This window comes from Phalangium opilio, unplaced genomic scaffold (assembly GCF_054372755.1).
Source record: "Phalangium opilio isolate 3A_F unplaced genomic scaffold, DU_Popi_V2 ptg000039l_2, whole genome shotgun sequence".
Lineage (NCBI taxonomy): Eukaryota > Metazoa > Arthropoda > Arachnida > Opiliones > Phalangiidae > Phalangium > Phalangium opilio.
The window spans coordinates 4,915,646-4,943,637 of NW_028324163.1; the positions used below are offsets into that span (position 1 = coordinate 4,915,646).

The 27,992-nt window shown below is 37.1% G+C and overlaps 2 protein-coding genes across 2 annotated transcripts; one reads left to right on the plus strand and one right to left on the minus strand.

Annotated features, from left to right (window-relative positions):
- Positions 1 to 278: 278 nt before the first annotated feature.
- LOC149680675 (uncharacterized) lies at positions 279 to 21,776 on the minus strand. The gene is made up of 6 exons (XM_089834625.1): positions 16,833 to 21,776; positions 16,488 to 16,788; positions 7,937 to 8,047; positions 7,451 to 7,539; positions 1,709 to 1,849; positions 279 to 437 (listed from the first exon to the last, which is right to left on the minus strand). Exons 1-6 carry the CDS (start codon positions 21,774 to 21,776, stop codon positions 279 to 281), a joined length of 5,745 nt encoding a protein of 1,914 aa, XP_089690751.1.
- Positions 21,777 to 25,457: 3,681 nt separating this feature from the next.
- LOC149680676 (uncharacterized) lies at positions 25,458 to 26,817 on the plus strand. The gene is made up of 2 exons (XM_089834661.1): positions 25,458 to 26,034; positions 26,195 to 26,817. The coding sequence occupies exons 1-2, from the start codon at positions 25,908 to 25,910 to the stop codon at positions 26,488 to 26,490; spliced, it is 423 nt and encodes a 140-aa protein (XP_089690787.1). The 5' UTR covers positions 25,458 to 25,907; the 3' UTR covers positions 26,491 to 26,817.
- The last annotated feature ends 1,175 nt before the right edge of the window (positions 26,818 to 27,992 follow it).

Genomic DNA, 27,992 nt, shown 5'->3' on the forward strand with positions numbered 1-27,992 from the left:
AATAGAAAACATTTTTAATGTGCATAAAAACATGACTTTATCAATATATAATCAATTATAAAAGTTGTGATTTTAGCTCGCTAAGCCTATAACTACATTTTTGCAGAAAGTTCTGCAGATGTAAATTGCTTTAAAAAAATTTATTGCAGCCATGGCTTAATTGTACGTACAAGTACTCCCTCTTTTCTCCGATCAAGGTTTAGTCCGCTTCAAACCTCGTTAAACTTAACTTCAGCGTTATTTATGGAATTAATTCATGAAGATTTAAGCCGATTTCATCATTTAATTCCAAAAATAACGCTGATATTGAGTTTAACGGGGGGTGAAGGGTGGTGAACCTTGACCGAGGAAGAGAGTGAGTTCAAGTCATTTTCGGCGGCCCCTGATTGGTCGCAATAAGTTCCGTTCTTTAAAGAAATTTGCATCTTCAGAATTTTCTACAAAATTGAATTATAGGCTTAGCGAGCTAAAGTCTCAATTTTTAAAAAAGACTATATAACGATAAATTTTAGAGAAGTTATATTGATGTTTTATGCGTATCTATAACTTTTCTATTTCATTATCCTTTTAATTAACTAGAAAAACCCTGCAATCGTTAAGCCTAACTAGAAAACCCTCCAATCGTTAAGCCTAACTAGAAAAACCCTCCAATCGTTAAGCCTAACTAGAAAAACCCTCCAATCGTTAAGCCTAACTAGAAAAACCCTCCAATCGTTAAGCCTAACTAGAAAAAAACCTCCAATCGTTAAGCCCAACCATCCCAGATGAGCTTATAATAATATAATGTATGCCTGCTAGCTTAATTAAAAATGATCAAACTCGAAAAATCTTCAACCTGCTATTTGCCTAATCCATATAAATTTTCCTTGAAGGTGCTGTTCGTTCAAATTACAATTTCAAGAAGGCACAGGAGAACGAAATCGAAAATGTAATAAAGGAGTGGTTGAAACAGGCACGTAACAGGCTCAACAAACAAAAAAGGCCATAATAAAAATTAAAATGAAAATGACGTGCAATATTGTAGTTTTTACACGTGAAGAATACGTTTATACGGTGTTATTAAACACGTAAAAAAGGTGACATAGCAAACGTTATTATCACGTTTTTGATTCACGTTATTTCAAATAGCCCTAGAACACGTGGTTTTTGCTACCTGGGGTGTATAGTTAAACGTTTTTTTTTTTGCAATATTGAACACTACGAATGGAATGGTTGGACATTTGAACGTGTAAATTGGATCGCTTTAACTAGCAAAATCGCACGCTTAAATTCGTATAATTGCTCGATGAAGTTGGCTTAAACGCACGCTTTAATTCGTATAATCGCACGCTTTAATTCGCGTAATCGCAATTTTGCACGCTAGAAAAATGTGTATAGTTAAACGTTTTTTTGCAATATTGAACACTACGAATGGAATGGTTGGACATTTGAACGTGCAAATTGGATCGCTTTAATTAGCAAAATCTCACGCTTAAATTCGTATAATTGCTCGACGAAATTCGCTTAATCGCACCCTTTAATTCGCGTAACCGCACGCTTTAATTCGTATAATCGCAAGCTTTAGTTCGCGTAATCGCACGCTTTAATTCGTATAATCGCACGCTTTAATTCGTATAATCGCACGCTTTAATTCGTATAATCACACGCTTTAAGTCACGTCGCTTTAATTAGCATTATCGCACGCTTAAGTTGTTATAATCGCAATCACACGAGTAAATTGGATCCCTTTCATTTGCGTATAGGAACGCTTACGTTTGTAATGTTGGACGCTGTAAATGGCATGTTTGGTCACTTTCATTGGCGAAAGTAAGAACTTTTGTTGGCCTGAACTAACTCTTTTACCGGTATTCTTAATTGAACAAAATTATTGGCAAGATTGGCTAATATCCTCCGCCAATAAAAACTCTTTTGGCAAAGTTGAAATAAAGTTGAAAATTTACAAAAAATACTTAAATAGTCATTTCAAGTTATGCCAGAAGTAAATGAACCGAAGTTATTGGAGTCCAATTGCTTATTCATTAAACACAAGTTCCTCACAAACCCCATATTTCTACCCCAAGATAGCCTCTCTCCTCTACTGAGTCTCGACACTACAGTTTCGAAAACTCCACCAAGCGGCCACCGCGCGAGTAACCGGAATTTCCGGAAGATATAGATAGAACGTAGTAGAGGTTTCAAGAATGGCGACTTCCCTGGAAGAGGATATATTTCCCTCAGAAGAATCATTTGACGAGAATTGGCTGTTTGAGTCGAAAGATGTTACGTCTCAGTGTAATTTTTACCTCTCCGTGTGACGTAGTCCAGGAGAGGTTCTGTAACGGCCGTGGCTGCGTCTGTATACGATTGACAAGTGGGGATTCTGACAATCTTTTCACCCACATAGTGGGGACCCGACTTACATGTGGGGACATTTTAAAGTCCTCACATGTAAGTAATTAGATAAATGATATAATTAGACTAATTAGAGCCCAAATTAATTTTTTTAAAAAAGTCCCCACTTGTAAGGTACTTGGTCTTTTCACATTACAAGTGGGGACCATGGAAATTAACACATATCCGAGAGGTGTCGCCAGAGGTTTTCACACACCCGGGTACCCAGTTGTACGAAATGAGGACCATATGGTCTCTTCGGCGTACATGTGGGGGCTCAAAAATGGGTTTTCATTACAATAAGCACAGATAGATGTCGCTACTTTAGAAATACAAAATATACATTATTCAGCGATAACAATATAAAATCTTGTATCTCACAGACCGAACGGTGATTTTTTCATAATTTAATTACACTTGACGTACGAAAACTACTTTTCCTAATTCTTTAGGCGTCATTAAATTAACTTCGTTTAAAACATTAACTCGATTTAAAAAACTGTATGTCCCCAGATGTACATTAAAAAGATGGCCAAGTTCCCCACATTTTAAAATGGGACTAACGTTACATATAATGTAAATTTCATCATAATTATCAATATTTTAATTAAAAAAAAGTGAATTAAAATGAATCTTGAAAACATGTATATTAACGACCCCACTTGTCCGTTGAAATGACAGCGAAGGTCCCCACTTGTAAAATTTTCTAGTTTAAAAAAATATCTTCAAATATTTGAAGGAACCGTAAAGATCCTATTTCTAAAATTTCATCATAATAATCTACATTTTAATTACAAAAGTATAATATACATGTATTTAGAAAATGTGTGTATAAAAGACCCCACTTGTCTGTTGAAATGACAGCCAAGGTCCCCACTTGTAAATTTATCGAGTGTGAAAGATTATCTTGAAATACTTGATGTAACCATATAGGCTTTGACACTAATTCAAAATCTAAAAATTTATACACAAATGTCCCCAGATATATGGTAGGAAGACGGTTTAGGTCCCCACTTGTAAACCTGAAATTGGCTCAAAACTTAAAAGTTAAGCTAGAAATAGGACTGATTACATAAATTTCATTCTGATAATCAATATTTTAACTATAAAATTATAATATACATGAAATTTGAAAATGTGTGTTTAAAAGACCCCACTTGTCAGTTGAAATGACAGTGAAGGTCCCCACTTGTAAATGTATCGGGTGTGAAAAATGAAATACTTGATGGAATCATATAGGCTTTGAAACTAATTCAAAATCTCTTAATTTATACACAAATGTCCCCAGATATAAGGTTGGAAGACTGTTTAGGTCCCCACTTGTAAACCTGAAATCAGCTCAAAACTTAAGTGTTAAGCCTTTCAAAGGTCCGATTACCTAAATTTCATTCTGATAATCAATATTTAAACTATAAAATTAAAATATACATGAAATTAGAAAATGTGTGTTTAAAAGACCCCACTTGTCTGTTGAAATGACGGTGAAGGTCCCCACTTGTAAATTTATCGAGTGTGAAAAATGAAATTGAAATACTTGATTGAACCATATAGGCTTAGACACTAATTTAAAACCTAATAATTTATACACAAATGTCCCCAGATATAAGGTTGGAAGACTGTTTAGGTCCCCACTTGTAAACCTGAAATTAGCTCAAAACTTAAGTGTTAAGCTAGAAATAGGACTGATTACTTAAATTTCATTCTGATAATCAATATTTAAACTATAAAATTAAAATATACATGAAATTAGAAAATGTGTGTTTAAAAGACCCCACTTGTCTGTTGAAATGACGGTGAAGGTCCCCACTTGTAAATTTATCGAGTGTGAAAAATGAAATTGAAATACCTGATGGAAATATATAGGCTTTGACACTAATTTAAAACCTAATAATTTATACACAAATGTCCCCAGATATAAGGTTGGAAGACTGTTTAGGTCCCCACTTGTAAACCTGAAATCAGCTCAAAACTTAAGTGTTAAGCCTTTCAAAGGTCCGATTACCTAAATATCATTATAATAATCAATATTTAAACTATAAAATTAAAATATACATGAAATTAGAAAATTTGTGTTTAAAAGACCCCACTTGTCTGTTGAAATGACGGTGAAGGTCCCCACTTGTAAATTTATCGAGTGTGAGAAATGAAATTGAAATACCTGATGGAACCATATAGGCTTCGACACTAGTACAAAATCTAATAATTTATACACAAATGTCCCCAGATATAAGGTTGGAAGACTGTTTAGGTCCCTACTTGTAAACCTGAAATTAACTCAAAACTTAAGTGTTAAGCTAGAAATAGGACTGATTACTTAAATTTCATTCTGATAATCAATATTTAAACAATAAAATTAAAATATACATGAAATTAGAAAATGTGTGTTTAAAAGACCCCACTTGTCTGTTGAAATGACTGTGAAGGTCCCCACTTGTAAATTTATCAAGTGTGAAAAATGAAATTGAAATACTTGATTGAACCATATAGGCTTTGACACTAATTTAAAACCTAATAATTTATACACAAATGTCCCCAGATATAAGGTTGGAAGACTGTTTAGGTCCCCACTTGTAAACCTGAAATCAGCTCAAAACTTAAGTGTTAAGCCTTTCAAAGGTCCGATTACCTAAATTTCATTATAATAATCAATATTTAAACTATAAAATTAAAATATACATGAAATTAGAAAATGTGTGTTTAAAAGACCCCACTTGTCTGTTGAAATGACGGTGAAGGTCCCCACTTGTAAATTTATCGAGTGTGAGAAATGAAATTGAAATACCTGATGGAACCATATAGGCTTCGACACTAGTACAAAATCTAATAATTTATACACAAATGTCCCCAGATATAAGGTTGGAAGACTGTTTAGGTCCCTACTTGTAAACCTGAAATTAGCTCAAAACTTAAGTGTTAAGCTAGAAATAGGACTGATTACTTAAATTTCATTCTGATAATCAATATTTAAACTATAAAATTAAAATATACATGAAATTAGAAAATGTGTGTTTAAAAGACCCCACTTGTCTGTTGAAATGACGGTGAACGTCCCCACTTGTAAATTTATCGAGTGTGAAAAATGAAATTGAAATACTTGATTGAACCATATAGGCTTTGACACTAATTTAAAACCTAATAATTTATACACAAATGTCCCCAGATATAAGGTAGGAAGACGGTTTAGGTCCCCACTTGTAATCCTGAAATTAGCTCAAAACTTGAGTGTTAAGCTAGAAATAGGACTGATTACTTAAATTTCATTCTGATAATCAATATTTTAACTATAAAGTAATAATATACATGAAATTTGAAAATGTGTGTTTAAAAGACCCCACTTGTCAGTTGAAATGACAGTGAAGGTCCCCACTTGTAAATTTATCGAGTGTGAAAAATGAAATACTTGATGGAATCATATAGGCTTTGAAACTAATTCAAAATCTAATAGTTTATACACAAATGTCCCCAGATATAAGGTAGGAAGACGGTTTAGGTCCCCACTTGTAAACCTGAAATTAGCTCAAAACTTAATTGTTAAGCTAGAAATAGGACTGATTACTTAAATTTCATTCTGATAATCAATATTTTAACTATAACAGAAAAAGTTTCTTGTATTAGAGTGAGTTATTAAAGTCTTTGTGAGAGGAGGATTTATTTTGTTGTTTTTTTCCTGTGGATTTATAGATTTTTATACTTTGTTCCAGTATTGGTTATCAGCAGTGGCTTTCAGCACAAGCAAAACTAGGTCTCTATGTAACGACGAACAAATATTTTGTTTCATTATACAGAATATCGCGTTTTAAAATCCTAAATATCAGTATTGCTTTCTTCTGTTGGCAGTACGCAAAAACCTACCTCCCATAGAGACCTAGCATTGCTCGAACTGACCACCGAAGCTGGAACAGTGTATATATCGCGTCAGCTGCCGTCGGAGGTAAGGAGTAGAGCGAGGGGTTGGATATTTTGGATAAAATGTAGGGGATTTCGAAATCCAATTTGATTTCTTCGTGTATCGTTTGATTTCGTCGGATTTTGATTCATTTCAAGATTCGATAAATTCCCACGGATTTCGTCGGATTATATTTCCACGGATTTTGAGGTATTTCCTGTGATTTCCTCGTATTTTCAGATTTTTCTGTTGATTTCGTTGGATTCTGAGATTTTTTCTTGGATTTTGTGATTGTTTTAATGAATTTCGCGATGTCTTTACTGATTTTGTGATTTTTTTAATGATTTTTTTATTTTGTTTTTTCTTTACTGATTTTCTGATTTCGTTATTTCGTTACTGATTTCGGATTTTTGTAAAATTTCGAAATCAGCGAAATAAGTTTGATTTCATTCCGGATTTCTGATTTTGTTATTGATTTCTTATTTCTTAAGTTGGATTTCGTGAATGACCGACCCCTCGGAGTCGCCTATCCTATAGCGAGAAAAAAATTTCCTCACGCGTTTATGATTTCACAACAAAACGAGAGGAGAGGAGAATCTCGTCTGGTTGCCATCCATTATGACAGTGCAGAGAATGTAGGGGAGAATTATACACCTTCTGTTTTGTTCTGCCAACTACTGTTGGTTCTTTACATGTACATGAAAGAAACAGATGGAAATCGGGTTCGGGGTAGGAGTGTTGTTCAAAGACTGGTAAAAAGGAGACAGAAGTAGATTACCGTGGCGCGAAAAGTTTATTTTTGAATTTTGCCTCTGATTTCCAGAAATCTTATGGTTGAAATGTATTTATTATTATCTGGGAGAGTTTCTAATTGTGTTTGATAAGGCTAAATATGTTTAAAATTATATTAACGGCTTGTTGAAAATAAAATTTAACATAGAGTTGTAGCTTTAAGTTCATTTACTTCTGACAAGAAAATCTACGTGACGAATTGTAGGCGGATTTATATATAATGATAATGCATGAAAGGGATAAAATAGATCGGATAACAGAGACAGATAGCATCACTTGACGTGGGGCCTTTGGGACTTGGGCTAAATATATTTTTAAAATTGGACAAGAAAATTTCACTCTTCGTTTCTCTTTGGGTACATTATGGGTTACTATACCGAAGGTTTACGAATAACTAAAAACGTGGACGTGGTCATGTGGTACACTGCAGGCTTGTGTTATGTGACTTAAGAGTCGCGTACAAGTGTCTTCATCGTTATCGGCGTTAATCTCTGTTGAAAAGGAGAATTAATTGTTGCAACTAATTGGAAGAATAGGAACTTGGCAATTCGGGCTTAACTCCGCCCCCAGCGCCATTATGGTATGTTTTTTAACAGAATGAAAGCTATATAAGCCCCTCCTCCTGGTAGGTTTTTTAGCACTACTGAAGGTAGACTGACGTTGCATGATGTAGTACTGCCAAGTCCCTATTATGGGTTTGATATAGCTTCTGGAAGGCTTCTGGTTTGTTCGCATTTATTTTGCAATTCCTTCACAACATGTTAATTTTGGACTAATTACACAAATTTAAAATAATCCTAATTAAAGTGTCGTTTAAATGGAAACTGGTTCCAAGCGTAATTTGAATTACCGCAGACATTTGTGAGATATCAAGGTTAGATTAATTACTTTTAGATGAAAACAGTGGGGAAGTTATTTTGTCTCGGTTATGACAGCTAATCCACCTTAATCCCAATCGTCTTAAGTTGGGGCTATCTCGGGATTCTTGGAGGGGATTAACTGGAAGAAAATTAAGAAATTCGTCTGTGGTATGTTACAGTAGCAGCCGACAGACGAATTTCTTCCCGTGCCTCTCCTCCACGAATCACAAGATAAGCCTATTTTCTGGCGATAGGGAATAAGGTGGATCATAAGTTAATAAGTTATTTTCCGTAAGTATGAAACTTATGCTAGAGACTTACTGAGAGCTATCGAGATGGACGCTAGAATTGAGTACACTCGGTTTTCCAGTCCATCTTTCTATTTAGTCTGTGTTAAGCCTTTGTCAACGTCACTTCAACACAAGCTTTCAGTAACCAGTGACAAACTTATGGAACATATCTTATGACCTTATGGTGGATTGAAAATATTAATTAGTAATAATTCGTATTCATAATAAATTAGGAAAATTGAAGCGTTTAAATAGTTTTTAAAGCCATAATTAATTACTTGAGACTCAATCGCAATCAGTGCCTACAGATGGAAAGTTCAAACAGAGAGCTTCGAACGGTATGAGTCGTAGGATTTAAAAGTATTGTAATAAATGCCGGCGCGATTTATCTATTATGAATAATTGAGGATCCTACCTTTATTTTCTACTATATTTTCACTCTGGAAAATCTAGATGTATGAATAGACAAAAAGGGTAGAAACACTTTGTTTCAATCGTATTTAGAAACTGTGGGTTAAATATTTAATAGGCTTCTTTTTAAGTAATTGTTCAAATTACAAGGGAGGTAAATTAAAAGAACTAAGGCAATTTTAAAGCAAAATATTTAGTGGTTACAAATAATTTTCTTTTCAAGCCATTTTTTATTTTGAAATGTCGATAAATTTGGGAATGAAAACACCGTTATAAAGAAATTTGTTATAAATAAGTAACACAACGTTATTAAAATACAATGCCGAACCAATTCTTCTCGAATTTCTTGGCAATATCATTCGTATTTAGCTTCTTTAAAATCTCTAGTCTTAATTTGATCTGTTCTAGCATCACAGAATTAATAAAGATTTCTTTTATTGGGCTGTAATAACAAAACGCTTCAATAGTAGACAAATTTCAGCGCAATCGCTCTTGTGAAAACTGTTTGCATCTTTCAAAATCACAAAAAAATCCGAATACTTCTAATATGTTAATTTCTTGCCTAGCTATGCTATTAAGCTGGCAACTAAATAATTACAATTAGCAGTTAGAAAAATGTTTTAAACTAATTAATTAGCCAATTAGTAATTTGACATATAAACTAATTCAATTCAATAAGAAATTAGTCATTTATTTTTAAATTAATTAATTTCAATTACAAATTTCTAATTAATTACCTGTATAATTAAGGTCAAAAAATTAACCGTAAGTAAAAAATAACACCATGAAAGTGCCCATGGACTTCCTACTCCGCCTTTGGTTATGCATTTATTGTTTTCAATAAAGGGGTATGAAAGCCTAACATGTATTATTCTCGAGAAATGAGAAAAGCCTCGAAACTTCCATCATGCTAAATTTAGTTTAATTTCATCATTTTCTTGCCACTGTTCCTAAAACGGGCTCCGGAGTTTTAAATCCATGCGCACTGCTATTAATTCAAGAGGGAAAAATCATGATCGAAATACGGGAGTTACGATTTACGAAAGAGTCAGTTTTCACTGTGAAACGGAGAGAGAGGAAACAGTGGGTGGGTTAACAATTTTGTTCCCCCCTCACTACTGGTAGTGGGACGCATTCTCTCCCGTTTAGATGAAACTCGATTTTTTACTACAAATCGGCGAAAGAGATTAATTGAAAATCCAATTGGCTAATAAGCCAAAACTAAATCTAATTAATTTTAAAATAGATAAATGCCTTTCCGATGCACACTTAGTTATTATAATTATTTCCCAATTAGCTGTAAATTAATTAAAATTCAATTACCATTTTCAATTAGTGAAAAATGCCAATTAATTAGATTTTTAAATAGCTAACTAACTAATTAGCACGGCTCGGATTTCTTGTATCTCTTTCTCCCGAGTAAAATCTTTGTTTAGCAACTATACTCAGAGTTTGAGCGAAATCTCAAGAAATCTCGGTTTGGAAATTATCAATATATTTTTGAAATTAACGTAACCAACGATTCATCATTTTCTGATTTAGGGTAAAAACTGACATACATTTCTCACGTAATTACCTTGATATTTCGGGTTCACGGGTAGTTGACCGGTTTTCAAAAGAGCGTTTTGGAATAAAGCAATGCCCAAAACAGCGGTTTGCAAAACCGCGTTGAAGCAAAACCGCAGTTTCTGTTTCCGCGTTTCTCAATACAGTGCTATTTCCCAAAACAGCGGCTGCTATTTCCGCGTTTTTCAATATAGCGCTATTTTCCCAACCAGCGGTTTAGCGCTACAGCGTTTCATAACCGTTTGTGATCCTCAGGTTATGGACTGGTTCGCGGAATATATTCTGGAAAAGGTGGCAGCAAATTAATCTATATCTATATAAATCAAAGTCCTGACTGACTGACTGACTGACAGACTGACTGATAATCAACGCCCAGCCCAAACCGCTTGCCCTAGAAGGCTGAAACTTTGCAGGAACGTTACTCATAAGTAGTAGGCGCGTACTAAGAAAGATTTTTCCAATCCGCCACCATCTTAATAAATGGCGCCCAGAAATGTAGCAAATCTTCTCTTTGTAAGAAAGTCCGCGTGTTTCAACCGATTTCACAAATATTTAGCACACTGGTTTGCTTTAACCTTAAGACGGGCTGAATGGTCTTTCGGGTTCGATTTTTCGCCATTTTTTAAAATGGCGCCCAGAAATGTAAGAAAATATTCTCTATGCAATAAAGTCAGCACGTTTCAACCGATTTCACAAATATTTAGTACAATGGTTTCCTTTAACCTATAGACGGGCTGAATGGTATGGGTTCGATTTGTTGCCATCTTTTAAATGGCGGCTAAAAACTTAAAAACCCTTTTTTATGGAATAATGCCCGCGTGAAAAGTATTAAAAAATATCCCGACGGGCTGACGGACTGTGCCGAGTGCCTTCGCTCCTAGGGTGCTACAAAAATATTAGTCATCAGTAAAATCTACCCATTCTTTATATCATTTTAGATGGAAGTTCTTATTACACGCGAGCGACGCCGCGGGTAACGGCTAGTCATCTATATCTATATAAATCCATGTCCTGACTGACTGACTGACAGACTGACTGATAATCAACGCCCAGCCCAAACCGCTTGCCCTAGAAGGCTGAGAATTTGGAGGAACGTTACTCATGAGTAGTAGGCGCGTACTAAGAAAGATTTTTGCAATCCGCAGCCATCTTAATAAATGGCGCCCAGAAATGTAAAAAATCTTCTCTATGCAACAAAGTCCGCGCGTTTCAACCGATTTCACAAATATTTAGTACACTGGTTTCCTTTAACATATAGACGGGCTGAATGGTCTTTCGGGTTCGATTTGTTGCCATCTTTTTAAATGGCGACCAGAAAAAAAACCTTCTTTATGTAATAATGCCCGCGTGAAAAGCAATTAAAAATGTCCCGACGGGCTGACGGGCAACGCTGAGTGCCTTCGCTCCTAGCGCGCTACAAAAATATTAGTCATCAGTAAAATCTTCCCATTCTTCATATCATTTTGATGGAAGTTCTTTTTACACGCGAGCGACGCCGCGGGTAAAAGCTAGTATGAGTATATTTTCGAAAAGGTGGCAGCAAATTAATAGGAAAATATTTTGGAAAAGGTGGCAGCTAACTATTAGGAGGATATTTTGGAAAAGGTGGCAGCTAATTAATAGGAGGATATTTTGGATAAGGTGGAAGGTAATTTATAGGAGTTCAAATAATCCATCCCAACCAAACATTAAAACGCATTAACAAACTAGACCACGAAATTGTTTGTTTGACAACCATTAAAATTCAAACCTAAAGCTGAAATCAATACTAATTAGAGCTCGGCATTATCCATCCGTTATCCGTAAATTAGTGAATAATCGATTATTTATAGGTAAATGTTGTAGACATAATTCGATTTAATATACAACTTCTGTTGATAATTATGGATTATGGATAAAATAACGTGGATGATGGATAGATATTGCCGAGCTCTAATACTTATACCTTCAACAATACGAAACAACGCTCAAGATGTAAACGCTGTAATCAAAATGCGCTGAAACGAGAAATGGCTATAATGGCAAACGCGTTTATGAAAAAGCCGTTTTGGACAATGCTGTTTTGATAACACGCCTAATCGATAACATACCGATATTTCGGTGCTTCAGGAAAGTTGTGAGAGTCAACTAATAGAATAAATGGAAAATTTTCTTAAGTATTTTTAACACTCAAAAAACTTACAAGTGGGGCCTTCACTGTCATTTCAACAGATACGTGGGGTCTTTTAAACAAAATTTTCAAATTTCATGTATATTATAATTTTATAGCTAAAATATTGATTATCAGAATGAAATTTAAGTAATCATTCCTACTTATAGCTTAACACTTAAGTTTTGACGTAATTTCTGGTTTACAAGTGGGGACCTAAACAGTCTCCCAACCTTATATCTGGGGACATTTGTGTATAAATTATTAGATTTTGAATTAGTGTCAAAGCCTATATGGTTCCATCAAGTATTTCAATTTCATTATTCACACTCGATAAATTTACAAGTGGGGACCTTCACCGTCATTTCAACAGACAAGTGGGGTCTTTTATACACACATTTTCTAATTTCATGTATATTTTAATTTTATAGTTTAAATATTGATAATTATAATGAATTTTAGGTAATCGGACCTTTTAAAAGCTTAACACTTAAGTTTTGAGCTGATTTCTAGTTTACAAGTGGGGACCTAAACAGTCTCCCAAAATTATATCTGGGGACATTTGTGTATAAATTATTAGATTTTGAATTAGTGTCAAAGCCTATATGGTTCCATCAAGTATTTCAATTTCATTTTTCACACTCGATAAATTTACAAGTGGGGACCTTCACAGTCATTTCAACAGACAAGTGGGGTCTTTTAAACACACATTTTCTAATTTCATGTATATTTTAATTTTATATTTTAAATATTGATTATTATATTGAAATTTAAGTAATCAGTCCTATTTCAAGCTTAACACTTAAGTTTGGAGCTAATTTCAGGTTTTAAAGTGGGGACCTAAACAGTCTTCCAACCTTATATCTGGGGACATTTGTGTATAAATTATTAGATTTTGTACTAGTGTCGAAGCCTATATGGTTCCATCAGGTATTTCAATTTCATTTTTCAAACTCGATAAATTTACAAGTGGGGACCTTCACAGTCATTTCAACAGACAAGTGGGGTCTTTTAAACACACATTTTCTAATTTCATGTATATTTTAATTTTATAGTTTAAATATTGATTATTATAATGAAATTTAGGTAATCGGACCTTTTAAAGGCTTAACACTTAAGTTTGGAGCTGATTTCAGGTTTACAAGTGGGGACCTAAACAGTCTTCCAACCTTATATCTGGGGACATTTGTGTATAAATTATTAGATTTTGAATTAGTATCAAAGCCTATATGGTTCAATCAAGTATTTCAATTTCATTTTTCACACTCGATAAATTTACAAGTGGGGACCTTCACAATCATTTCAACAGACAAGTGGGGTCTTTTAAACACACATTTTCTAATTTCATGTATATTTTAATTTTATAGTTTAAATATTGATTATTATAATGAAATTTAAGTAATCGGACCTTTTAAAGGCTTAACACTTAAGATTTGAGCTGATTTCAGGTTTACAAGTGGGGACCTAAACAGTCTTCCAACCTTATATCTGGGGACATTTGTGTATAAATTATTAGATTTTGTACTAGTGTCGAAGCCTATATGGTTCCATCAGGTATTTCAATTTCATTTTTCACACTCGATAAATTTACAAGTGGGGACCTTCACCGTCATTTCAACAGACAAGTGGGGTCTTTTAAACACACATTTTCTCTTTTCATGTATATTTTATATTTATAGTTTAAATATTGATTATTATAATGAAATTTAGGTAATCGGACCTTTTAAAGGCTTAACACTTAAGTTTTGAGCTGATTTCAGGTTTACAAGTGGGGACCTAAACAGTCTTCCAACCTTATATCTGGGGACATTTGTGTATAAATTATTAGATTTTGAATTAGTGTCAAAGCCTATATGGTTCAATCAAGTATTTCAATTTCATTTTTCACACTCGATAAATTTACAAGTGGGGACCTTCACAATCATTTCAACAGACAAGTGGGGTCTTTTAAACACACATTTTCTAATTTCATGTATATTTTAATTTTATAGTTTAAATATTGATTATTATAATGAAATTTAGGTAATCGGACCTTTTAAAGGCTTAACACTTAAGATTTGAGCTGATTTCAGGTTTACAAGTGGGGACCTAAACAGTCTTCCAACCTTATATCTGGGGACATTTGTGTATAAATTATTAGATTTTGTACTAGTGTCGAAGCCTATATGGTTCCATCAGGTATTTCAATTTCATTTTTCACACTCGATAAATTTACAAGTGGGGACCTTCACCGTCATTTCAACAGACAAGTGGGGTCTTTTAAACACACATTTTCTCTTTTCATGTATATTTTATATTTATAGTTTAAATATTGATTATTATAATGAAATTTAGGTAATCGGACCTTTTAAAGGCTTAACACTTAAGTTTTGAGCTGATTTCAGGTTTACAAGTGGGGACCTAAACAATCTTCCAACCTTATATCTGGGGACATTTGTGTATAAATTATTAGATTTTGAATTAGTGTCAAAGACCATAGTGTTCAATCAAGTATTTCAATTTCATTTTTCACACTCGATAAATTTACAAGTGGGGACCTTCACCGTCATTTCAACAGACAAGTGGGGTCTTTAAAACACACATTTTCTAATTTCATGTATATTTTAATTTTATAGTTTAAATATTGATTATTATAATGAAATTTAGGTAATCGGACCTTTTAAAGGCTTAACACTTAAGTTTTGAGCTGATTTCTGGTTTACAAGTGGGGACCTAAACAGTCTTCCAACCTTATATCTGGGGACATTTGTGTATAAATTATTAGATTTTGTATTAGTGTCGAAGCCTATATGGTTCCATCAGGTATTTCAATTTCATTTTTCACACTCGATAAATTTACAAGTGGGGACCTTCACCGTCATTTCAACAGACAAGTGGGGTCTTTTAAACACACATTTTCTCTTTTCATGTATATTTTATATTTATAGTTTAAATATTGATTATTTTAATGAAATTTAGGTAATCGGACCTTTTAAAGGCTTAACACGTAAGTTTTGAGCTGATTTCAGGTTTACAAGTGGGGACCTAAACAGTCTTCCTACCTTATATCTGGGGACATTTTTTGATTATACACTTTCAAGATCCACGCAGTGACTTCATTGACAAGTGGGGACTTTCACCTAGCGACATCTATATCTGAAATTTGAAAGTAATCTGGAATTAAGGTCCCCATTTATACGGTGAAAATATCGTGTGTTTTCAGGTCCCTACATATAAATGTCTTGGGTTCCTTTTCCACAGCGAGTGTTTAATTATATGCTTTACGGCGCTCAACTAATTATGAAATCCTCTTTTTAATGAACTATAGTTAATTGGGTCCTCAGATGTCAATCACTCCTTACCGGTCCCCAAGTGTCAATCGTGTGCCCGTAGGGGTGTGTAGGTGTGTGTGTGTGTGTTTGTGTGTCTCTGTCTGTCTGTCTGCCTGTTGTCACACCCACGTGACCGCGTTCGCAGTTTGCGTATCGGAGCAAACGTGTTCGCCATTTCCGAACTGCTTTCACAGTCACGGAAATGGCTCCTCTACTTGAGTTCTCACACCACCATCTTCTGGTCTTTATCCATCCCATACGGACACCAGTCTGTTCTTACTGGCTTCTAATCACCACCATCTTTTGGTCTTCGTCCATCCCACACGGACACCAGTCTGTTCTTACTGGCTTCTAATCACCACCAGCTTCTGTTCTTTGTCAATCCCACATTGACACCAGTCTGCACTTACACTGGCTTCTAACACCACCATCCACTGGTCTTCCGTCTATTCCACATAGACACCAATCTGTATCATTGGCTTCTACTATAATAATCTTAAAGTCGTGGTTTAAATTAAAAGAGTTTGCTTTATTAGCGCGTCAAACAAATGTTACATTCGAGGTTGTTACTAGAGTGTGGTTAACTTATTGCATTTACAGTTTCTTTATATATCGTTAAAAGGGAAGCATAAAAAACTAATGTCGATATCATATACAAAAAAATCATATTCATTTTTTTGGCCAACTAAAATTATAACTTAACATAAAATTATTCTACACTGCCCGCCGATGAGTGAATCTCATCCATATTCTAACTATTTTTGTTATTTACATATGACTAATTTATCTCCAAGGGATAGAGTAGTTGAAGAGGGCGACGCAGGCGTTGACCACCATTTTCTCTAACCATACATGATCGAATGTTGTTGTCTCTCCCCTTGAATGTTTCTTCGATTACTCCCATTTTCCAGGATAGTCTTGGGGTTTTGTCCTCATGTACGAGGACTACGTCTCCGATCTTTAGGATAGTTTCCCTCTTTGGCTGGTTCACATGGTGCGCTGAGCGAAGTTCGAACAAATACTCCGATTTCCATCTTGCCCAATAGCGGTCGAGGAGATTTTGGCGATAACGCAGTCTTTTCATCAAGTGTTGTCTAGTAGTAGGAATCGGCTCTGAGATCGGGAACGTTCTGGAGGGTAAGGCCATGAGTCTCTGTCCAATGAGAAAGTGTCCAGGGGTCAAGGGAGATGGTTCACCAGGCTCGTTACGAAGGAAATAGGCCTGGAATTGACGATCGCCTCTACTTCCATGAGTGTTGTCTCCAGCTCTTCGTATCCCAAAGTGGCTCGCCCCAGGATTCTTTTCAAGCAGCCTTTCGTTGTGCGTACTAAACGTTCCCAGAAGCCTCCGTGCCATGCCGCTCTTTCTGTTATGTATTTCCAAGTGATACCCTTGTTGCCAATGAACTCCTTCACTTCCGGGCTTCTTAGTTTTTGCCATAATTCCTGGACATCTCGGTCAGCTCGCTTGAAAGTACGTGCATTATCGGAGTACATAATTTTGGGTATACCGCGTCTTGCTATGAATCTACTGAACGCAAGTAGAAACTTCTCCGTGGAAAGGTTGGTGACCAGCTCTAGATGTAGGGCCCTCGTAATAGCACAGGTGAAAAGGGTGATGTATGTCTTCTCCAGTTTCTTTCCGTTGAGAACGTATAAAGGTCCGGCGAAATCAACGCCAGAGGTTTCAAATGGTGGAGTCTCGGTTATCCTGTCGGCTGGAAGTGGTGCTGCTTGCATTTGGCCTGCCTGGACGTTGAATTGTTTACAGAAAACACATCTCTTAATTATTGATTTGACTTCCTGGCGTCCACGAGGTATCCAAAATCGTTCTCTGATGTCCGAGATAGTTAAACTGAGTCCCGCGTGTCCGTTCCGTTCATGATAATGCATCACTAATAACTTCGTTAAGTGATTATCCTTTGACAACACCCAGGGATGTTTTTCTCGATACGTGAATGCCCCTTTGTCCAACCTTCCTCCTACGCATATAAGTCCATTTTCGTCTAGTAGTGGATTGAGGTCACGTATTTTAGAGTTCTCTTGTAGTGATTGTCCATTCTTCAGCAGCTGAATTTCCTTGCCGAAGTCTTCGCTTTGGGCTTGTTGTACCCAGGTCATCTCCGCTTTGTTGAGTTCCTCGGCAGAGAGAGCTCCTTGAATTCTGTCAGTTTTCGCCTTTCGACAGTTTGTAACGAATCTCCAGACCCATGCTGATATCCTTAAAATCCTTCGGTAGGAGCTACACGTATTTAGATCTAGTAGGGTTTCTCTTGGCGATACGATACAGGATCCTTGTGCTACGTCCTGGTATTTCGTTCGTTTTTCTGTCTTGATTGTGATGTTGCAAGGAGTTTCAACAGTCGGCTTCGGCCATAATTTTTCTTCTTGTCTGAGCCAATCCGGTCCATGCCACCAAATACTGCTGCTTGCCAAGGTATCAATATTCGCTCCTCGTGTTGGAAGGTCAGCGGGATTTTCTCTTCCTCTAACGTGGCCCCACATTCTTGGTTCCGTAAGCGATTGCACTTCCGTCACTCTATTTGAGATGAATGGTTTCCACTGCACGGCAGAACCCTTGATCCAGTGCAACGCAATAGAAGAGTCTGTCCATAATCTGATGTCATTGAGTTTCTTTAGGAAATTCGGTTTGAGGTAAGTGACCAATCGTGCCGCCAGGATTGCACCCATCAATTCCAGTCGTGGAAGTGTTAGTCGTTTTAGGGGTGCGACCTTTGATTTGGAAGCCACCAGAGATACTCCAATTTTCCCTTCTGTGGTGGTATAACGGACATATGCTACGGTGGCATAGGCCTTCTCGCTAGCGTCGCAGAAGATGTGCAGATCTACTTTATCCAATTCAGTCTCTGGGTGACCTCCGAAATAATGACGTGAAATTGAAATCAGATTCAGGCTTGGTAACTCGTCTCGCCATTGTTCGAATTGATTGGCCAAGGCTTCGGGTAAGGCATCATCCCAGTTTAATCCAAGCTCCCATATTCGTTGAAAGAGCATTTTTACGGTAATTATGAAAGGCGTTAGAAATCCAATGGGATCGAATATCCGTGCGACAGCTTGAAGTACACTCCGTTTGGTCGTTGTGCAGTTCGCAAGGTATGGCAAGAGGCTTGTCAAGTCGAAGACCCAGCTGTCAGTTTCAGAGTTCCAGATCAGGCCAAGAACCTTTTCATGAGAAATGGTGTCTTTGCATTGGATTCGTTTGCTATCGTCATGAATGTCTTGCTCGTGATTCCATTGAGTTTGGAGCTCCATGTCGTTAGTCCTCCATTTTCTTAGCTTCATTCCGGCTGACTTGAGTATTGCATTTGAATCATGGTAGATGGTCTCCACCTGAGCTCTTCCGTCGCCTCCAGACACAAAATCATCAACGTAGATATCTCTTCGTAGACGTGCGCAGATATCTTCATGCTCCTCCTTATGCTGATCAAGGTGATATCCAATTGTGGCCGATAGCAGGAAAGGACTGGACTTAACCCCAAAGGGTACTCTTGTGATTCTGTAGGTCTTCAGTTTTTCAGTCGGATTGGGATCGTTGCACCAAAGAAAGCGTACGCAGTCTCGATCGGCAGGCTTTAGTGATATCTGTAGAAACGCCTTCTCGATGCCTGATGTAAAGGCAATCGTATGTGTCCGGAAGCGAATTAGGACATCCAAGACTTCAGGGTTTAAGTTCGGACCTTGTCTTAAACAATCGTTCAATGACGGTACTCCATTTTCGTGACTTGAGGCATCGTTGACAATTCGGAGTTTTGTTGTTGTGGCTTGCGATCGGAAGACTCCATGGTAAGGTAAGTAGTACTTAGGGTTTCCATAATCTTCTTCTAACTCTGGAACTTCTTCTATGATCCCAAGTCTCTCTTGCTCTTGAATGACCTCTCGGAACTGGGCAAACAAAAAAGGATCCTTGCAAAACCTCTTTCTTAGGTTTTCAGTGCGACATCTTGCCAAGTTGTAATTTGATCCGAGTGCGTGTTTATCTTCTGTCCATGGCAGCGCTACTTCGTAACGGTTATCCTTGTAGGTGATTGACTTCCGGAATTCTTCAAGTGTTTCTTGATCTGTCGCCGACCTTCCTTGGTTCTCCGTAATCCCCATAGAATCAAGACTCCAGAATGCCTTTATCGTCTCCGCTATTTCCTTCTCCATGTCTGGATTTGTGTTTGTGGCAATCATGTATACTCCAATGGATAGTGAAGATACGTTAGTTGGTCCTTGTAGAGCCCAGCCGAATTTGGTTTCTAGTGCAACGAGAGAAGCTCCCAATCTCACGGTTTTCCCAATCACCACCGTCCAATAGTAGTCAGAACCAAGAAGGATTCCCGGAGGCCCCTTTACAGCTTCCGGGTCTTGTTGATCGTCTGCTATTTGCAATCCTCTCTGGCGTAACGTTTTAGTAACTTCCTCTCCAGGAACCGATATCATGGCACTACAGATGCTCTTAGTTTCTAGGGCTTCTATTTCTATCTTCTTACCAAGTACCATGGGATTTTCCAAAATAACCTTCACTCTTCGTTGTCGTACTCTCTCCGGGTTTGCATTATTGAAGGCGAAGATATCCAGATTTTCGTATCCAATTTCATGTAGTTCAAGTTCTCTCGAAAGATCTTCACATATGAACGTTCGATGGGATCCGCTATCCATTATGCAACGGACTCGTTTGGTGCTACTTCCGCCATTAGAAACGTGTACTTGTGCCGTTTGTAGTAATATAGTCTTCCCACTAGGACTTGGCGTGATGGCTGTAGCTGTTAATATTGCTGAAGTTCCTTGATCCCTTTTGGTATGTTCCTTGTCTTCCATAGTCTTCCCTTGTACCAGTGTCTTCGACTCTGATTCGCATAAGGCTGAATGGTGTTTCCTCCCGCAGTGTTTACATGAAAGTTTATTTCGACTTCTACAGACTCGAGCGTTATGGTAAGGCTTTGTGCAGAGGAAACATCGTCCTTCTCTGTGGATGACATCCCGTTTTTCCTTGACTGATAGAGATTGGCAACCTTCTGACTCGTGATCTGCGGTCTTGCAGAATACGCAAGTGACTGGTTCTGCTCCGACCCCCAATGCTGAGGCTGATACCGGTCTTTTCCGTGACGTATTACCGTAGTTCTTTGCTCCGTTGTAATGTTGCCTTGTAATTTCTCGATCCTCCGATGTCCGACTTCCACTTGCGCTAGACGGTTCCACTGAATTTATGGCAGACATACGTTCTCGACTTCGGACTTCTTGACAAAGAAACTGCAATAATTCTGAGACCTTCCAATCTTCTTGTTTAGTTGTGCGTGTGAACTCCAATGATAATTCATGAGGCAGTCTTCCAAGAATTACTGGACAGAGGAATTTGCTGTAGTCGTCTGTATCAAGGTTCAACGCCTTGAGGCTCCGTACTTCTACTTCGCATGCATCGTGGAGTTCTCGTAGACCTGTTGTATCCGTAGACCGTTTGACTTCAGGTATGCTCATCAACTTCCTGATGTGCGTGTGTGTGATTGCCTCCGTATTCCCAAATCTTTTCACCAAAATATCGATGGCTTCATCGTAATTTTCGTCCGTGACCGCCAATCCTGCGATCGCTTGTGCTGCTATACCTTCCAGATATGATTTTAGGTAGGTAAACTTGGCTACCTTTGGCATGTCAGGGTTATCGTGTACTGCATTGCTGTACTGGCTCCAAAATGTCCTCCAAAGAGTAATGTCTCCCTTGAAATTCTTGATTACGTATTTGGGTAATTTCACTGTTGCTTGACCTTGATTTATATTTCCTCCCAGATTTAAAGAGTTTACTGACCCCGTTGGCGTATTGCTTGCTGCTGTCTGACCTCCGGCTCCCATTTGAGATATACGATAAGTAGCCTTCTCTGCCCATTCGGTTAGTGCATCGTGATAATCTCCCGTTAATTGATCCTCCTTGTCTAATTCTTTAACATCAGTAATTTCGTTGAATACTTCGTCGTTGAGCTTCAGCAGGATTTCTTCCTTTTTGCTCAGCTGTCGGATAAGTACTGACAAATGCTCGGTGTCAGTAACTGTAGCCATCAACTCCGACTCTATTGCCTTCATGACTTGCGTCGCTTGCGCTTTCACGTTACAGCGTTTTCTCCGTAACTTTTCTAATTTGTCCGCCATCCCGAATACTTTTCGCGTAATTTAAACTCTAAATCGTGTATTTAAACTTTTAACTTCGTCTCCGATACTCTCAAATTATCTCCCGGGTTTCGGCACCATATAATAATCTTAAAGTCGTGGTTTAAATTAAAAGAGTTTGCTTTATTAGCGCGTCAAACAAATGTTACATTCGAGGTTGTTACTAGAGTGTGGTTAACTTATTGCATTTACAGTTTCTTTATATATCGTTAAAAGGGAAGCATAAAAAACTAATGTCGATATCATATACAAAAAAATCATATTCATTTTTTTTGGCCAACTAAAATTATAACTTAACATAAAATTATTCTACATCTACTCCATTATCATCGTTTGGTTTTAGGATATACGCGGCGATCAGCTAGGGTTAGGAGAAACGTCTAGCCTCCCTTAGGTGGGATCGCCACCAAAGGTTTTCGCAATTGCGCTTTTTCCTTACTATTATAATGGAAACGAATCGTATATATACCCCAAAATTTGAAGAAAGCGGGCAAGAGGGGTACCCTTCACTTTAAACGTCAATATTAGCAAAGTTTGAGATGATAATAGGTTTAACTTTATTTTAAACGATCAAACTATTATTAATGTTAATTGTTGAAGATTAAAATAATTAAAAATAATTATATTTATTTAAATATTAAAGTTAAACCTCTCGTGCAAAGAGAGAGATTATCATCGTCTCTTATATCTACCAAGGCCCGTGCATGCGATACATTTCCTTCATTGCCTCCTATATCTATCAAGGCCCGTGCATTGTGATATATTTCATTCATTGCCTCCTATATCTATCAAGGAGCGTGCATTGTGATATATTTCATTCATTGCCTCCTATATCTATCAAGGCCCGTGCATTGCGATATATTTTTCAAAACAACAACAAAAATGGGAAGCTCCTCTCAGAAACATAATAATTTCTTTTCTCTGTATATGAAATGAAAATATGGATAATATTGCGCTCCTTCTTTAATGGTATGAATCCTTGCCTGTCTATTAATATTTTACGTAGGAGTAATACGTTTTTAGCGAAGTCTAGGGAGGATAAACATAAGCGAGATTGTTTCGGAAAAAATACTGCTTCCACTAATGGGTTCATACTCCTTGTTACTGTTGTATAGAGTAATCATGATAAAAGCTTAAAAAATTACGAGAGGACAGACCTTTTTAGCCATATCGTAGTATACGATAGGCTCTTAGTTTGACCCGAGCCGTCCGTAGTAGTAGTAGTGGCCGGGGTTGTCGTTTCGTTATCGTCAGATTTTAGCGTAGCCTCCGAAATGAACTAGGCCCATGCGTGTGGCGAAGCGAGAATATTTTCTTAACTAATTTAGGTCGCCGTGTTTTCCCGCTTGGGGGCGCTTACACGGCCGTAAAATAAACAAAGTTCAACCCCGTGACCCTGTCGACTGCTTAAGTATTTGGGCCAAGGTCGCGGATTGTAAGTTTTTATTACTCTTACTGAATTATTTTAATTGAAATAATTTAACATCTAATTTTATTTAAACAACCGTGCTAAAGATGTAACTGATCGAAAAGAAAAGGTTAAAAAAACAAACGGTAAACCTTTATGTAGAAAGGTTATGAAAGCATGAAAATAAACAAATTTTTCAACTTCAACAAGCTTCGTTTTATTAAAAATAGCAATTCTAAAATAAAATACTTAATTTTGTTGTCATCCATACAATCTTACCAAAGATGCAATAAAAAGTTAATAGCACCAAAAACATTTACGTTAATTTTAGAGTGAAACTTTGCTCTATCATAAAAATTTATGACTGACCCCTAAAATATCAACGATAATTTAAGGACGACCCCTGCCACAACGGTCAATTATGCGCCATCTATGGTGAAAATATTTTCCATAACAAACTGGATATTTCCCCACATAAAATTTGACTTGCATGGGCCTAGTTCATTTCGGAGGCTCCGATTTTAGCTTAAAAGGAACTTTATATTACCACAACCCACTCATAGGGGATACTGGGCTCGGTTAGAGATTTAATTTTAATTAAAATTTTTTCAGGTCAAACCCGGGAATCGAACCCGGGTCGCTGGCGTAGTAGGCAAACATTCTACCACTGAACTATAGAGACTTGATAAATACCCCGAGTTTTTTATCATTTATTTTTATCTCTAAAATGTCGGGTGATGTGGGGTGGGGTACCTCTTAATCTGTGGGATCGGATACTTTTGAATTTTTATCTGTGGGGTCGGATACTTATGAATTTGTATGTTTGGGGTTTTTATATTTATTTTCTTTTTATGTATGTGCTAATTAAATAGATAACGATTTTCCCCGTTTCCTACCGCGCTCCTCATGTGTTTCGTTCTCGTTCGGTAGCTATCGTCATCTATGTTATGTTTGACTGGAACGTTTTGGCGGTTAATTCAAAGGTGGGTTTAGATAGAGCTAACATAGTGTTAAATGAGCGTTATGCGTTTGATCATTTTAGCATTGCTAAAGGTAATTCGAGGGGATAATCACTAAAATGCGTAATCACTATAACTAAACTTTCTCTTTCAAAAGTTTCTGGGCATAAGTCCTTGTTAGAAATTTATAAGATGCGATAAGCGTGCATCGGCATAAGTCTATGTTGTAAACTCATCGAGGGGATTATCACTAAAAACTATCTGTTCTTCGATTCGCCGGAATATTAGAACTACAGCATAAGTAAATTTATACGGTCATAATTTAATCACTGTTTAGAGTAGGGAATCGATGGGCTATTCACTCTCATTTTATGCACGGTAAATCATTTAAGCATTGAAAAAGATAGCGCTATTCACTCATTAGGGTAGGGTATAGAGGGGCTATTCACTCGTACGATATGGCTACTATTACGAGCCCTTGGGCCGTCTTGTTTATCCTCTTGTTTTATTCTTAATAAGAATATAAAACATTTATTTTGTATCAAAAAATCTTTTTTCTTGCTAAGATTGCTTTAAAAAAATCCAAACGGTTAGGCATTGGTAAAAAAGACAAATGATATTTTTACCTCTCCGTGTGACGTAGTCCAGGAGAGGTTCTGTAACGGCCGTGTCTGTGTGTGTTTGGGTGTGTGTGTGTGTGTCCGTCCGTTGTTACACTAGTGTACCTCCAGGGATAAGGGAGTTGAGATGGATAGGAAAAAGATGATGGGCGACCTGCGGCCAGGTCCAGAAATAAGAAAAATTTCTTATAGGGCACGCGTTCAATGTTTGACTTGAAAATTTATAGGACATTGTCCACTGGAGTGTGCAAAATAGTGTCGCATCTCCATAGTCAAGCTATGAAAACTTCCAAAAATTTATTGGTCAAACTGTCCAGTGACTCCCTTAGTTTTTAAAAAAGTTATTTATTTATTTGCTACTAATAGTACATGGGATATTTGATAATTTTATTGGACAATGTCCAGTGTCCTGCGCTTATTTCCAGCCCTGCCTGCGGCACCGTATCTCTCCCTATGTACCTCGCGCACATTTTATTTGTATGAGAACTAGCTTCTATTTTAAAGATAGCAGTTCTTCACCTATCGCCCAGTCTGGGAAATAGCATACTTCCTCTGGTCCAAAACTAGTTTATTAATTGCTTGGACTTGTTTTTTAATAAAAAAAGTGGGGGTTACTGGTCTTCGGGACCAGTTTATTAATTGCAAATCTATAGAACAAAGGCGGGGACCAGTCCTGAGACCAGTTTATTATTTAGTGCACAAGGCGGGTCACTGGCCCCAAGGACTAGTTTAAAAAATATCCTTATTTCCCAGTCTGCTATCGCCTCTAGTTGAGGTGTTACATAGCTTACTCGATCACGCGCATCACGACGCTAGCTGCTCGTGCTACTATAGCGCGAGTAGCGCAGCGTCCGTGAGCGCGGATCGAGTGTGCTATGCCCGGAGTTTGTGTCATTTTCCTTCTCCCAATCCAATTCCCATTTTTCTGCCGGTTCTTGGTGAGTGTGGATGTGCGATCATGTGCGATGTATTTTGAGATTAAACTTTTGCAATCTGTGAATGATAGTTTTAAATATAATCGTAAAAGTTAAAAGTTTAAATATTTATAAACGATATTTAAGTGTTAATTTCTTCCTTGAATGAACAAGAAGTTAGATTACAATAGATTTTTGAAAGTCCGAGGCCTATGCTTCAAGTCGTCGCCATGAAGCCACATCCACCTGGTTCTTTGGAAGGGTCGAGCTGGCCAAGTTCAACAGCCAGTGTTTTGAGACTAGTATATTTACCTCAACTAATTAAAATTGTCTTGTGGAGTAAGTCAATCTAACTGCTACCCTTTTGTTACCAATTGTTATTCTTTCTATTACGTTTTTTTTATATTTGTTGCGTCAATATAAAGAAATTTGAATGTTATTATTTATACTTTTAAGAGGACGAATGTGCAAATTATATAATTCAAACATTTCATTTCAGCCATCATTTCTGTAGTTCTCCTGAACTGTCAAGGAGTTACGCTCAATCATCAGATTTACTGCCAAGGAGAAACACTCAAGCATCGGATTTACTGCCAAGAACCAGGGTTTGGGTCTAGTACTGGAGTTTCCGTCAAGTGCCTTAGTTCCCCTGAAGGATTGAAATTACCGACAACGAGCAGAGCTACCATCAAGAGGCAAAGTTACCATCAAATACCGATTCACCAAGTGTCGGAGTCAAGAGTCAGAATTACAGTCGAGAATCCCAGTTTCATTCAGTTATGGCTTTCATATTAAGGCATGTAGTATTAAAGTGTTAATTAGATTTGCCCAATATTTTTATTGACATTGAACGGTAACACGAGAACATTTGGCTTCTGTCTTTGTCAGTTTAGGTCAGGGTTGCCCGACTCCTATTGAGTCATACATAGTTTACACTTATGGAGGACTCAAACTATTTACACCAGATGTCAGGATATCTAGAGCGCAAAAGCAGCGGCTTTCTGTCCTCCATGTAGCCCGGCCTCCTGGTGTCAGTGGTATGAATTCTCCATGGGTGTAATCTGTCTATGATAGTGCTATTTATGCTGACCACATATATCTCTACCTCTTAATACATTATCTTGCCCCATTAACAATTTATGCGTTCTTACACTATCGTGTTTAAAAGGGGTATTGTACTTCCATCTCTTCTTTCCCAAAACTAAACCAGGCTCATTCACTTACACAGAAGTTCCAATTGCTTTAACCAAATGAGAGGGATTGATAAGTTTGTGCTAAGCCTTAAACGGCCATCCACGCCCTGAAAACAACTACTAACATAGTTATTTGTGTTTTCTCAATTTAGAGCCAACTTCACACCTTTAAAATGTTAGTGTTCTATCTCTAATAATAATTTTTCCTTTGCCTATAGAACGGAAAAACCTCCATATCTGGTCAGAGTGAATGTAGGAAACTTAAGAATCGTGTGTGACAGTACTGTCCGCACCGATCGTTATTATTCTAGATTGCCACTAAACATTTGGGAAAAATTGAGTGACGCACCATTGCAACGTTTAAACGAATCAATCAAATCGGTAGAAGATGTGACTAATTGCATTGGAACAACACTAGTGGATCTTCAAATCGAAAACAAAACATTGCATAAACATAAAGTGTTAATAACATCTAAAGAATCAATTCTTTCGTTGTGAACAATTACCTTGTTTGGATTTGGAGCAAACATTCATTTTAGAACGCGAAAATTTTCACTAACGACAGCCCAAGCGTTAACCGAACTTCAACTATCAAGGATTTTCAAGAGCCAGTATGGAGAAAATGAAGACTCCCAAATTTCATCATCCACAACGTCTCACAAAAGGTGTTTTTCTTGTGATGGTGTTGGCCACTTGAAATATAGTTGTCCGAATGAGGTTTCTAAAAGTGGAGGAGGTCGTGAACTACCATATGCACGTGATGTCACATCTACTGGTCCGAGGCGTTAAAATATAAGTGTGATAACTCTAGATGGCAACGAACGTGAAAATCCTATTTCTCACCGTGAACATTCTGCTTCTTATAGTCAAGGAACAGTTCTCTCAACTCCTTCTGCAATTCAAGGAACTGGATTAAAAAGTGACTCCCTCAGTCAAAATAGTGACTCCCTCAGTCGAAAAAGCGGTCGCGAAAGTCAAAAAAGTGACTCCCTTAGTCAAATGAGCGTTCCCGATAGTCAAATGAGCGTAGGCGCTGATCTAAGTCGGTTAACTGTTCCTCGAAGTCAATTACCCTGGGTGTCTTACAACCAAAACGACATTCTA

Excerpts from the sequence above, each read along its gene's own strand:
- LOC149680676 (XM_089834661.1), top strand. The coding sequence starts at position 25,908 with ATGCTTCAAGTCGTCGCCATGAAGCCACATCCACCTGGTTCTTTGGAA. Across the intron at positions 26,035-26,194 it reads AATTAAAATTGTCTTGTGGA|CCATCATTTCTGTAGTTCTC; the intron begins GTAAGTCAATCT and ends ATTTCATTTCAG.
- LOC149680675 (XM_089834625.1), bottom strand. The coding sequence starts at position 21,776 with ATGGCGGACAAATTAGAAAAGTTACGGAGAAAACGCTGTAACGTGAAA. Across the intron at positions 16,789-16,832 it reads TTTCCTTCGTAACGAGCCTG|AGACTCATGGCCTTACCCTC; the intron begins GTGAACCATCTC and ends CTCATTGGACAG. Across the intron at positions 438-1,708 it reads AAGGGATCCAATTTACTCGT|AAAATTCTGAAGATGCAAAT; the intron begins GTGATTGCGATT and ends TCAATTTTGTAG.